The following is a 14,432-nucleotide window of genomic DNA, read 5'->3' on the forward strand; positions in this document are numbered from 1 at the left end:
TGCCCTTATGACATGGGCCTTCTACTTTGTCGATCACCTCCTATTGAGCAATATGGACCGTATTTACCGAGTAAATGAGTCAAGTCAGCAACAACCAAAAAAAAAAAAAAAACAAGAGAAAGACATACCACATTATTTAACCAAAAGGATCACGTCGAGCTATATTCTGAAAGTTCAGCTACTCAACTGAACAAAAGAATAGACAAAAATAAAATTATTGATGGAGTTATTACCTCTAAGAAATTACGGTATATTTATTTTCTTCCAAAGTGTTCTTACATCTACTTTCCGATGTCAACTAGCTCCTCTTTATTTATAGACCATTGTGAATCATTCCTTCCCCTGCAGCTTTCCCAACTGGAAATGGTTGTTCACGTCGGGTAAGAGAACTCTTGTGGGAGATATTCGGCGAAACTCTCAAGCAACACTTGTCCATGCCACCGTTACTAAAGGGGCGACGGCCACTGCGAATCGGGCCTACCGGTAAAAGTACATGAAGTATATGCGCAAAAGTAAAGTCAACAGAGATACACAAATTCATGAACTAGTGGAACAATAATAAAAAGAAGAATTAACAGTGTAAAACACATATCGGATAACATCAACCACGGATGTCACACCCCGACTCTCGAGCTCGCGACATCCTTACCAATTCGCCACAGGTCATAAATAATAGCGTCCCAAGCAGGCTATCGACCTACGTACTTAAAACACATGCGGAACGTGCTATACTCCCAAATAATTACAAACAGCGGGGATAGTATAATAGGACAGCTCAACAATCGTTCATTTAAAAGACCTCTTCATTCATTAACCAAAAGTAGATGAGCTTTATCCCTATAGAGCTACAGTAGTCACATACAACCCCACACTTCGGGGCGGCTCTCAAGGATCTCAAAACAAAGATACTAAGGTTAAACCTTCATCTACTTTAAAAGACTAATCCAGCAACCAAATCTTGGCATCCGTGGGGTTCCATCACTCTGGACCTGAAAATGTTAGCCCACAACGGGGTGAGAAATAAATCTCAGCGAAGTCAAGGCCTAAGCCCGGTTATGACGTTGATTCGCTCATGGCATCCTATCAAACAGATATAACATCATAGAGTAGATAATCCAACCATATGCAAGTTTACCCTCTGAAGCCACACATAATGCGATGCAAACTTGACATAGCAGTCAACCAATCAATTAATTGGCAAAATATCACACAACTTGCATGCACGGGACACCACATGCGGTCCATTTAATATCACATTCGACCCGCAGGTTCAGCACATTAGTCGGTTGGTGCTCTTCGGTAGAACCAGGACATCGTTTTATTCCTTCAATAAGGGCGACCGATAGTCCCCCTGGTACCCTCGGGACGGACATATCTAGAATATTAAGTATCGTCCCCTGGTACCCCTGGGCCGACGATATTAATCCCCCTGGTACCCCCGGGACGGATATATTAGGCAACTCACGAATCGTCCCCTGGTACCCCCGGGCCGACGATAATAATCCCCCCGGTACCCCCGGGACGGATAAATTATACAACTCACGAATCGTCCCCTGGTACCCCCGGGCCGACGATAATAATCCCCCTGGTGCTCCCGGGACGGATATATTAGGCAACTCACGAATCGTCCCCTAGTACCCTCGGGCCGACGATAATAATCCCCTTGGTGCCCATGGGATGGATATATTATACAACTCACAAATCGTCCCCTAGTACCCTTGGGCCGACGATAATTCTCACGTGAACACCCAAGCAATTCGACATTCAACTAGTTCATTTATTAAATTTAGTCGAATGCTCATACACGCATGCTCAAAGACTTGGTTCAAGGCCATTTTCATGCTAAAATATGCAACTTGATCTCATACATGGTCACATGAATGCACAACTTCATCGATCGATATTTCACGCAAAACGAGACGAGCGGTCTTCGAATCAAACATCCACAACATTCAACAATCGATTCAAGCACTCAATTCAATCAATTAATGAGACGATCAAACAATTGAAGTCATTCAATCTTTCCCTAATCTCCAATTTCCAATTGACGGTCAATTGCGCCTTCGTTCCTAACCTGTCGCTCGCTCGCGATCAATCAATTCTAATTCCCAATTAACCACAGATAACCGAGCTAATCCGACTAACTTAACTAATTACAGTCCTTTAGCCTAATCCATGTTTCTAACTAAACCGACCGTAATTAAATCTACCTAAACACCCTAATTAACTAATTAACTAACCATAAGCGCAATTAGCGCCATAACTGGGGTTTAGAGGTCGATTCACAAAGAAACCAGCGGCCGGTGTCGGGTCAGGTACGAAACTTTCGGATCGGGTCGAACTGTCGGGTACTGTTCACCGGTATTGTTTACGATCACTGTTCACGATACTATTCACTGTACTGTTCACTGCACTATTCACGACAGGTACTGTTCACAACGGCACTATTCATGCTTGTTACTGTTCACGATCGGCAACTTCGGCAGCATGCTCTCGGGATGGCAACGAGGGCCGGTGGCTCATTCCCCGCGGCTTGGGCTTGCTGCGACGTGGCCGGCGGACGAAGGACGGCCACGACGAAGACTTACGGACTAGGGGAAAACGAATCTCCGGGTGGTACGGCGGTGGCGGCGATGGCAACTGGCGGTTTGGGTGGGTGGCTTAGGGCGGCCGGGACAGAGACGGTGACGGGTGTAGGTGGCTGGAGACGTCGGGTCACGGTGGGGTGACGGTGAAGATGGAGGTCAGATGGTGAACAGATGGCAGATCTGGGGGAGGGCCGGGACGAGGTGGAGCTGCGGTGGAGGCTCGGTTGGCCCTCGAGCAGCGTGGCTGCAAGCGGGATGGAGGTGGCGGGTGGTGGCTCGAGCTGGAGTGGCGGCAACGCGAGGCCGAGCTGCGGTGGCGCGGCGACGGGCGAGCTGGGGCAGTGGCTGGTGGGCGACGAAGTAGAGCGGTGAGGCGACGGTGGAGTGGCGTGGGGGTGGTGGCGAACAAAGATTGTGCAAGGCGAGCTAGTTGGGGGGCTGAGTTGTAGCCAAAGAAAATGAAGAGGAGGAAGAATGAAGGAGAAGGTGAGCAGTGCAAAGGGGGGGGCAAGTCTGGTCGCACGGCAGGAGGAGGAAAAAGGAGAGAGAGAGAGAGAGAGAGAGAGAGAGAGAGAGAGTGTTCAGTGGGTGATGAGTTGACCAATTGACTTGATGGTGATAGGTGGGTGGGGTGTGACAAGTGGGGCCCACCTAGGATTTGAAATCCTTGTCCTCTAGTGAATAATTGGAGGGCAAAAAGGTCAAATGATAAATCGGGACAGATCAAATTTTTGGCTCAACTGATTGAGAATATTTTTGGTCTTTCGCAGGCTAGGCTTGGTTCGGACTAAGTCTAGGCGCGAGGATTAAAACTCCTAATCGCGGCGATCGAGATTTTTACAATCTAATCTAATCCGAATGACAAATCCGAACTCGTCCAAAATTCGTCACTTACATCCTTACAATCCAAATTTTGCATAGACTAAAATCCAATAATAATCCTTTTTTTTATTGAACTCGATCTCTGTACTGAAGCTCTAATTTTCAGGGCGTCACAACGGACGCGGCCAAGGTTGTTGCACCTCCTAATGAAAATGTACACCCTACTTCTCATTATTTCACTCTCCCTCGGTTGTTTTTCTTTCACCTACTTCTTTCAATGACCTACGAATTCACTATGAAGCATCCACAGACAAAACTTACGAAGAAACACCGATTCAACATCTCTCGAACAAATTCAACGACACAACCTTCATGTTCCCGTGCAACCGTAGCACCGAGCGAGTCAAATTCAAAAGCCAGCTCAAGTATTACATCACCTTAGTAAAATTCGGACGTGCCGGGCAGTAGGCATTACTTGATCTGTAGAAAACCGCATAGAGCCCGGAACCTCGGGAGAGAATCGTTCACCCGAAGCTACGTCACTAGTTTCCATGGCTTCGGTCGGCGGTGATAGTCCGTTGCCTCTCCCGGCCGGTCTCCGTCACCTCTGCTGGCCGGTCTCCATCACCGTCGGTTCGCTAGGGACTTTGTTTCCGGAAGACGAACCTCTTCCGTTCGTCGCCTCTGTTGGCGGTGGCGATCTTCCATTCATGAGAGCTCACCAGCGTCGTAGGAAAGATGTGGAGTGGTGATGCTGAAAGAGGCGTCGACGTGGTTGGAAGTTTGCTTATGGCGGACAAAAGGAAGGAGCTTACAACGGGAATATCAAAGAAAAAGAACAAAGAGAAGAGAGAATTACCGGATTCTGCTTAGGTATAAAGTTAGCTAGGGATAAAGGAGATTTGAGCAAAAAAGGGAAGGCAATTGTTTATTATTTTAAATGAGGATTTTTTTTTTTACGTCGACAAAGACAAAAAACAGTTCTCATGTATTCCTTTGTTTTGCAAAAAAATTGATACTTATAATTTTCAAGACATGGTCTTTAGAAAAATGACGTAATGGGGCAACTATGTGGTATAATTTTTATGAGTTGTGTATTGTAGTGATGGTTGAGTGAAGGGCAAACTACAGAGATGGCGCCTAATTTCATAGTATTGGATAATAGTGAATAGGGTCCACGGGGATACGGTGTGCGCCCATGCGGGCATCAACACCCCCCTCTACGATTATCGTTTGAAACCAACGTGAAAAGTCACGTTGTTTCAAATGATACAAAAACTTCTTCTTCCTCCCTATTGTCAAGCAACGATATTCATTCAAGAAAGAAATACTCCTCCCAAAAATCATCTGTCGATTGACGCTCGACGACGAAACTCCAAGATCGCATAAGGGGGCTTTCAATCGGTGACAAATAAGGTACATTCTCGTGATGTACTTTGCACGATCGGTGATTCAAGTGATTCTATTGGGCATGTTTTCCACAAATTAGATTGATTTACAAATGGGAATCCGCTTCCCAACATTGGTATCAGAGCTTGTGCTACTTGATTCCCGATCGCTTTGTGATGACTTGGTGTGTTTTTAAGATTTTTTTACCCTAATCACGTTGTTACTATTCATAGCATTTTGATTATGATTCATTCATCAAAATAGTAAATTGAACATACCATTAGAACGGGCTCGTCAAGAGGATCATTTTGAGTGGTCGCCGGTCCCGAGGGTTCGCCGGAAGCCGCCGCACGCGCCGCGCGACGGGGCGGAGTCCCGTGTGGCCGTGGCGTTTCGTCCTTTTTATGTCCTTTTTTTTCGTCATTTTTGAGTTTTAAATATACCATTATATTCGTCTCGAAGTGATAAAAATTTTGACGAAAATTTGGTCGCCGGAGGACGCCGGACGGTCGGCCACGCGCCGGCAAAGCCGTTGCGTGCGGCGGGCCATGAGCCGCACGTGGGGGCCCGGCCGGCGTGCCACACACATGGCTGCGGCCCGCGGCTTATTGGGCCGGATCTGGCCCAATACGAACACCAGCCTTTTTTATTTTAAAAAAAATATATGGGTCAGCCCATTTAGGTTTCACCATATCCAGCTTGCGACCCGAGCCCCGTTAGAGACCCGACCTAGTCCGACCTTGACCCGTTGACCCATTGACTTTGACTGTTGACTTTGACCGTTGACTTTAAAAAAAAAAACTTCGATCATTCTATTAGGTCTTGTATGATATTTAACTTTGGTATTATTAGTTACGATATTTTCGTAATTATTGATTGATTCATGGATTTTTGTAATCCATTTTGTTCTGCATTCGTTGCGGGAACAATGCCATCAAGACCTGGACCTAAGGAAATTTGGGTAAGGCGAAGTTAAAAAACGCCAAGAATACCAAGGGCACACGAGCAAATACAAGCCCTTAATGAGAATATTCAACAATTGACTCATTACAAATGGGATAATGTATGTGATATTATAACCCATGTGATAACGGTCAACAACAAGATCCAAGAGATTATTTGGGCTGTACGTGTTATAACCTATATGGATGCCTTTTATGCTCTAAGGAATTCCACACTCGAGGAATGGCACGGACTGATGGCCCAAGTGTATTGGATGGATTCCGTTACTTCTTATAAGTTGTTCGTGCTATATTTCTTATGAGAGTTCATAAAGGACGGAGCAACGAAGACGTCATCACTTGGGATGATTGGGTCTTGGCGCAGGCACAATGCGCCTTGGCGTAAGACCAAAGGTTCTCGGAGAGGTTTTCCTAAGGTGCCGATATGGGCTCCTAATATAGTTGAAAATCCTCCAAAAGAACTTGTAGATTCCCTTCCTTGGATAAGGGAAGTTACCCGGGTCAATCGTCAAACCAATATAAGGGTCACGACGCGTGATTACCTTTAGTTTTTTCTTGATAGTTTCATTTCTATGTTAGGTTAGGTTTTTTTTTTTTTTTTTGGAACTTGTTATTTGTTGATTCAATGTTCATTGTGGATATTATTTTTTTTTAATTACATATTTTGTTATGAACATGTTATGTGTTTAATACAATGATGTTGTATTATATCCGAGTGTGAGTGCTCATTATTTTTTTTTTGTAACTATATGACGAACATATATGGATGATTATATTGATATAGGGTTTTTATATTAGAATATCTAGATGATGATGGGGAATTTAGTGAACCGTTGATTTTGGAATCTCTTCCGAAACCATATATCAATATAATCAAGATGTATAAATTCAATTGCATTTGTTGCATAAAAGGACTTAAAATCGTGCAAAATGTCTAATATTCAGATACTATGGCAACGGCATCAAAAAATATTGTTGCTGAGCTCAACAAAAGAGAGAAATTGAATGGAGAGAATTATGAAATCTGGAGTATGAAAATCCAGTATGTGCTGGAAGAGCTTGAGACACTGGAAGCTCTAAACCTTATTACGACCGAACCGGAAGATGGTAATACCGCACAACACGGAAGGGACAAGGAAGCCTTCGCTGCCTGGAAGAAAAAGAACTCGATTGCTCACATTACGTTTCTGAGCGGTATGGATAATGATATTATGCGAGAGTTCGGACAGGATGAGAATGCTAAGGATATGTGGGATGCATTGAAAGCAAGATTTGGTGAGACCTCTATCACTAAGCCGAGACAGCTCACGATCGGGTTTGACACATATAAGATGCCACATGGACATAATATAAAGATACATCCGAGGAAGATGTCAAACATGATTAGTGAACCGAAATATGCTGGTCATATATTATCTGATGAACAGCAGGTGCAGGAAGTTATCCGCTCTTTGCCCCATAATTGGGAGCATATGAAAGTCAACCCGACCTACAATGAGAATGTGAAAACCTTCGAAGATGCTATGCGTTACTTAGAGCTGGAAGAGGATCGCCTTTTGGCAGCCAAAGCACATTCTGATGTTTATGTGGCTGGATCTAGCTCACATGGAGCTTCGGGCTTCAAAAGCAAGCATCCTGGCAAGTTCACAAAGAGGGCGGGTAAAGGAGCGGAACCATCCGGTAAGAAACCAAAGTTTGTGAAGAATGGCAAAAGGAAGCGTCCTGTGAAGAAAAACATTTCAAGGATGAAATGTTACAACCGTGGCTAGAAGGGTCACTTCGCTCGCGATTGTGGTGAGCCGAAGAAGGTAGAAACCCTGGACACACTTAAAAGTGTCGGTTTTGTATCTAGTTCTATATATTTGACTAAATCTCTTCCTTTGTGGACTGTAGACTCGGGCGCCATAGACCATGTAGCTAGAGATAGGAGTACATTCGACGAATTCCCACGAATTCCAAGTGGAGTGAGATGGATCTATGTAGGAAATAATTCTAGAGTGGAAGTGAAAGGGATTGGCACTTGCCAACTTAACATGCATGGTGGACGCACTTTATTCCTACACGATGTCTTGTACGCTCCGGAGATTCGTCAAAATCTAGTCTCTGTATTAGTGTTAATCAAACTTGATTTCAATATGAATTTCCATAGTAGTGGTATGGATTTGTTGTTAGGTACCACATTTTATAGTTCAGGTTACTTTATGAATGACTTTATTGTATTAGATGTTGAAAATATTAGTATGAGTGTGTGTTATTCCCTATTTGCATCTTCCAATTCTAGTGAAAATGATGTGAATATTTGACATGCTAGACTTGGTCATATTGGCCAACAAAGAATGAATAGATTAGCCAAAGACGGCTTATTAGGCAATATTGCAAAAATTGAATTGTCTGATCGTGAATATTGCCTAGCTGGGAAAACAACACGAAAGCTATTTGGAAAGGGTACAAGAGATGAATTTCCTTTGCAACTAGTCCATACTGACATCTATGGCCTAATGAATGTAAGGGCAAAGCATGGGCCTGTATACTTCATCACATTTATTGATGATTATACTCGATATGGATATGTCTATCTAATTTCTCATAAATCAGAAGCATTAAGTTGCTTCAAGAAATTTATGACCTTAGTGGAAAATTAGTTAGATAAGAAAATAAAAGCTTTGAGATCCGATCAAGGTTAAGAATATTTATCTGATGAGTTCAGAAATCTATGTGATGAAAAGGGAATAGATAGACAATTATCTATTCCATACACTCCACAACAAAATGGTGTTACCGAAAGATGAAAAAGAACCCTACTTGAAATGGTTAGGTCCATGATAGTACAAGCTAATTTACCGATTGCCTTTTGGGGCGATGCTTTATTAACTGCTGCCTATGTACTTAACCGAGTGCCTTCCAAATCGATCACTTCTACCCCCATATGAATTGTGGACGTGTCGAAAACCTGATTTAAGCTTTCTCAAACCTTGGGGTTGTGCTACCTATACTCATGAGTCCTCACATAAATATGGAAAATTAGGATCGAGAGGCAAAAAGAGTATCTTCATAAGATACTCAGAACACTCTAAAGGATATGTGTTCATAGGTAAACAAGAAAGTGGAAGTATGACTGAATTTGAATATAGAGATGTCACATTCTTAGAGAATGATTTTCCAAGAAAGGGAGAAATAGGAGAAGACTATTCCCTATTTGAGACATTAGATCGGGATAATGGAACTGCTGGATATAATGATCCAAGTGGGAGCAATGTGAGAAGTGAGGAGTTAAGTACCAATCAGTCTCAATTGTAACCACTTAATGAATTGAGTGGGAGCGTAACAGAAAGTGAAGTACCTAGGATACAATCTTCTCCATGACGAACTAGTCGCAAAAGCGTTCCTCGTCGACGCTTTGAGATCGAAGGAGAAGCTTTCATGATAGCTCCACTAGAAGAAGATGAGCCAAAAAATGTGAATGAAGTTCTATCTTGCCCCGATAAGGAAAAATGGATGAAAGCAATGGAGGAAGAAATAGAGTCAACGAAATCAAACCATGTTTGGGAATTGGTTGATCTTCCTAAAGGACGCAAAGCCATTGGGAACAAATGGGTTCTCAAAATAAAGCGTAAGGCTAATGGCTCGATTGAAAGATATAAGGCTCGCCTTGTGGCGAAGGGATATAACCAACATGAAGGAATTGATTATGAAGATACTTTTTCTCCTGTGGTTAGATTCACTTCAATTCGCCTTATTCTGGCAATAGTGGCTAGTTTGGATCTTGAGTTATATCGGATGGATGTAAAGACTGTTTTTCTCAATGGAGAATTAGAAGAAGAGATCTACATGGAACAATCCGTTGGGTTTGTCAAAGAAGGTCAAGAACAAAAGGTATGTCGACTTCTGAGATCGATATATGGCCTTAAACAATCTTCAAGACAATGGTATATACGCTTTCATAATGCCATTGTGTCATATGATTTTGATATGATTAATGAAGATAATTGCGTATATATCAAAAGGTCCAAAAGTCATTTTGTAATTTTATCATTATATGTTGATGATATATTGATTGCCGGAAGTGATATGTAGTTTGTCAAGACAGTCAAAAGATAGTTATCTTCCAATTTTGAAATGAAAGATATGGGCGAAGCTACGTACATTCTCGGAGTCAAAATTTCGAGAGATCGTTCAAAAAAGTTCTTGTCTCTTTCGCAAGAGACATATATCAATAAAGTTCTTGAACAATTTCGTATGCAAGATTGCAATCCCATTGATACTCCTATTGCAAAAGGTGAAGGATTGAGCTTAAGGATGTGTCCTAAGACTCCACAAGAGCATGAACGTATGAAAAACGTTCCATATGCTAGTGCTGTTGGAAGCCTCATGTACGCTATGACGTGTACTAGACATGATATTTGCTATGCGGTTGGACTGGTCGGTAGATACCAATCTAATCCAGGTCAAGCACATTGGACTGCCGTTAAGAGAATCCCGAGGTATCTGAAAGCAACCGCTAATTACTTTCTGACTTATCAAGGAAGTGATCTGCACCTTAAAGGCTATACCGATGCCGACGGGGGAGGAGATTTGGATGAGAGGAAGTCCACTTCGGAAATGTGTTCTTACTTGAATAATGGCGCCATATCATGGAGCAAGAAGAAACAACAGTGTATAGCCTTATCCACCATGGAAGCCGAGTTCGTGGCATTATCGCGGCAAACACGGGAGGGTGTTTGGCTTAAAAGATTTTTAGATCATTTGGGTGTTACTAAAGATGCTACAAAACCTGTGAAGGTTTCTTGTGATAGTCGAGCAGCAATGGCCTACACTAAGGATCTTAAGTTTCATGGCAAGACCAAACACATAGACATTAAGTATAACTATGTCAAAGACATGGTAGCACGAAAGGAAGTGAGCCTACAATATGTATCTACGTATAGTATGTTAGCAGATCCTATGACTAAACCAATTCCTAGAGATGTTTTCTCAAGTCATATAAAAACTCTAGAACTGCATAGATGTTGATGTATTAAATATTTGTATTTTCCCCTAAATATTAGTGATTAATGATATTGTTTGTCAATATGTAAGTCTATTTGATATTTATGCATGTTAATGCTTGGTGCATTGTATTTAAAAGATATGTCATACAGATATGAGATTAGCCCACTTGCATAGGTAATCACCTCTATTTATTGTGTGTTGAATAGAGATGAGGCAATTTTAAGCTTATTTTCTAGGTGATAATTGAGAGCTCAAGCTTAAATATATATATATGTATATATATAAATGCCGCCTTAATAGAATGTTAAGATGAGGACTTATCATATTATAATGTCCGAAAGTGAAATAACCCACATATTTCACTTTATCTATCTTCAATGCCGGATGAGAGTTCTGATGGAAACTTTTTGGCTGAAGTTGTTACGTGAACTCAAGTAAAGCACTAGTGTGTCAAAAGTAATCATTTGTATGGTATTAAAATGAAAAGACATATGCTCCAAGGGGAAGGAGAAAAATATCGTAATACGTATTTCATATTATGTATGCATAATCGACCAATGAGAGTTGGCAAAAGTTTAGATCTCAACTTTTCTATGCCGTGGAGACTCTCGAGGATAAAATTTCTCAATTTTTTGTACCCTCATGACTCTTCGTTATTCTCGAGATTTCTCTTTAGTGTTCGCTACCTTAGAATGTTACACATGGTCAAGAAATTGATTCGATCTAAAGGGACATTTCTAGAAAAGCGAGCTGAAATGAAATTAAGAGGTCTAATGGATGAGGAAGATCGATTTAGAGATTTGTGTCACTCATGGATTATATTCACAGACCGGTCAGTTATGATTATTTAGTATGATCATAACTGTGAATATAACGTGTCATATTTTAGAATGAGATCTAGAGAGAGATATGTATGTGACTGATTGATCTAGGGTACAGCATACTGAAATCTATCTATGGTCATGCCTATTTTTGAGCTGCTATATACTCCTAACGGATATGTGACAACGAGCTCTTAAAGTATGCTGGTCGACCTGGTTATTTGCCAATATGAACTTTGCGAAAATAAGAGGAGTTTTATATTTGGCCCTCGGTGGGCAGATGGGAGTTATTTGCCCTGCATGGGCGAGTGGGAGATATTGGATAATAGTGAATAGGGTTCACGGGGATATGGTGTGCGCCCATGCGGGCAACAACACCCCCCTCTACGATTATCGTTTGAAACCAACGTGAAAAGTCACGTTGTTTCAAATGATACAAAAACTTCTTCTTTCTCCCTATCGTCAAGTAACGATATTCATTCAAGAAAGAAAATACTCCTCCCAAAAATCATCCGTCGATTGACACTCGATGACGAAACTCCAAGATCGCATAAGGGGGCTTTTAACCGGTGACAAATAAGGTACGTTCTCGTGATGTACTTTGCACGATCGATGATTCAAGTGATTCTATTGGGCATGTTTTCTGCAAATTAGATTGATTTACAAATGGGAATCCGCTTCCCAACACATAGTAGAGTATAAAATGTACGAGTGGGGCTTGGATGGAGGAATGAATCTATATGAAATTGAGTGCGAATAAAAGTAGATGAACTGGAATTGAAATTACATTGAAATGAGATAAAATTTCGAAACGAAAATACAAGGAGGATGAAAGTGCAAGAAGCAACTTGAGAAAAAGTACAAATGGAGAACAAAGATAGATAAAACTCAACGAGGGTGTTCTTGGATGCGCATGGGATCTTGTTCCTGTCTTAGTTTTCTTCGCATGAAATGTACTCTCCAGTGTCCACACATGAAACTATTCGCCCAGGGGCCAGGCCGGCACAACACCCTTGCCGAGAAGTAAGTCGAGTTTCTCTCCTCAGAAGTAATTCATATGTAAAGTGGAGGTCCGCAAGTGTACCGATCATGCTAACAACAGAAGCAGCGAGCAAACACTGCCATACTCATCTCTGCCAATCTAACTAGAATTTCAAATGGTCTTGGTTCACAATGCTACTGCACACATTATTTATGGTTCACATGTCACACGAAAGGGAGCGTGGTGAAAGGTCCTCTGCATCTTCTGCAGCCGGAAATTCAGTCCTCCGCTGCTATTCATGAACGTCATCAAGAGCTTCCATCTCTGCATGTCTTGTTGCCTATGAAAGCGCAAGGAGAACAAAATAATGCAAGGATATCAAACTTGGAAACTTTGTCAGTGAGAAAGTTGGTTCTTAGTGTAGAAGGAAATGCATTTAATGAACAATGTTCTCTCCTTCAAGTCAACAAGTTTTGCTCGCCTGAAGTTGCTAAGAATCTCACATGGAAAAAGATACTGAAATGCACCAGGCTATTGGATTAGCCACCTCCACTTTTTCTGATAGCATTTTTGCTCCTATGGCAATGTGCCTTTGTCTTTTATTATGCTCCACAAGGTACTGGAAATCAGCTTTTTTACCCAACTGGAACCTCAAATATGTCCAACGCAAGCTTTGCCCTATAAAAGAAAATCAAATGGCTCATGTTACTTGTTAGGAGGAAAAATATGAGCATGAGAATGAGAAATTCTCTCATGCATTGCATGACTGCAATCTGGCAATTCAAGAGGAAATCAACTTCAAGTTGCTCCCAGTAGAAATACTTTAAGCATCAACATGCAGCTGCTAATGGAATGAATCCATGTCTCATAGCTATACGATCAAGGATGTCCAGTAGAAATCAATTGTCCTAGTAAACCTATTACCGGCTGCACATCTTTATGATACGTACATACTACCCATCCACATTTCCTAGACACCTCAAAAGCACCCAAATCCCTCTCAGTCTCGTCGGTTTCGACCGAACCTACCCATATGCACCCTACTTCCCATTGTTTCATCCTCCCTCGCTTGTTTTTCCATTGAACGTAGACTTCACCTACTTCGAATAAACTGCCACCAATCAAAAGAAAGACTGAATAGATATACCTTCTAGGGATTGTTGCTGATTTTGCATCATGTGACATAGATTGCCAGTGAATTCACTACCAAGCATCCACAGACTTAACTTACGATGAAACACTTAATCAACGTCTCTCGAACAAATTCAAGACACGTTCTTCAAGCTCCCGCGCAGCTTTAGCACCACACGAATCGAATTCAAAATCCAGCTCAAGCATTACACAAACTTAATACAATTCGGATGTGCCAGGTGTTACCTGACCTATAGCAATCTGCACGAAGCTCAGAACCTCTGCAGGGAATCGTTCACCCGAAGCTACCTAACCATTTGCAATGGCTTCGTTCTGTGGTGGTAGTCTGTCCCTCCGCTTGCTAGTCATCACCGTCGGTTCACTAGGGACTCTATTTCAGGAAGGTGGCAATCTTACATTCGTTGGAGCTCAGTAGTGTCGGATGCAAGATGAGCAGTCGTGATGCTGAAAGTGGGTCGGTGGAATTCATAGTTTGGCAGAGAACTGAGGATTTAGAGAATAAAGTGTCACGCCCCGACTCTCGGGCCAGCAACATCCCTACCAAAACGCCTCGGGTCAAAAAGAATGACGTCCCGGGCACGTCATCGATCCCTTTAATTTTTAATCTTCAATTACGCATGCGGAACGTGCACTTCCCAAAAATCAAATGAAACAACAGGGATAGTTAAACCGATAGTTACACCAACCAAATCACAACAGATCAGCAAAAATCACATTGTATTTAATT

At 42.0% G+C, this 14,432-nt stretch overlaps 3 protein-coding genes across 3 annotated transcripts in view; all 3 read right to left on the reverse strand.

The window, feature by feature from the left end:
• LOC125314484 overlaps positions 1 to 4,139 on the reverse strand; it is a 34,303-nt gene extending 30,164 nt beyond the window's left edge. The window contains exons 1-2 of the mRNA XM_048276862.1: positions 4,039 to 4,139; positions 3,886 to 4,006 (exon numbers count right to left, since the gene is read on the reverse strand). Coding sequence (XP_048132819.1) covers positions 3,886 to 4,006; positions 4,039 to 4,118 — 201 coding nt within the window. The 5' untranslated portion in view covers positions 4,119 to 4,139. The remainder of the gene's footprint in view (positions 1 to 3,885; positions 4,007 to 4,038) is intronic.
• LOC115732668 (disease resistance protein RUN1-like) overlaps positions 1 to 14,432 on the reverse strand; it is a 525,447-nt gene that overhangs the window by 313,799 nt on the left and 197,216 nt on the right. The gene's annotated exons all lie outside the window — the stretch shown is intronic.
• The window catches only part of LOC125314481, a 66,291-nt gene continuing 55,897 nt past the window's right edge, over positions 4,039 to 14,432 (reverse strand). Inside the window, exon 3 of the mRNA XM_048276856.1 lies at positions 4,039 to 4,164. The gene's annotated coding sequence lies outside the window, so the exon portion shown is untranslated. The remainder of the gene's footprint in view (positions 4,165 to 14,432) is intronic.

The sequence above is a fragment of the Rhodamnia argentea genome, chromosome 3 (assembly GCF_020921035.1).
Source record: "Rhodamnia argentea isolate NSW1041297 chromosome 3, ASM2092103v1, whole genome shotgun sequence".
Classification (NCBI taxonomy): domain Eukaryota; kingdom Viridiplantae; phylum Streptophyta; class Magnoliopsida; order Myrtales; family Myrtaceae; genus Rhodamnia; species Rhodamnia argentea.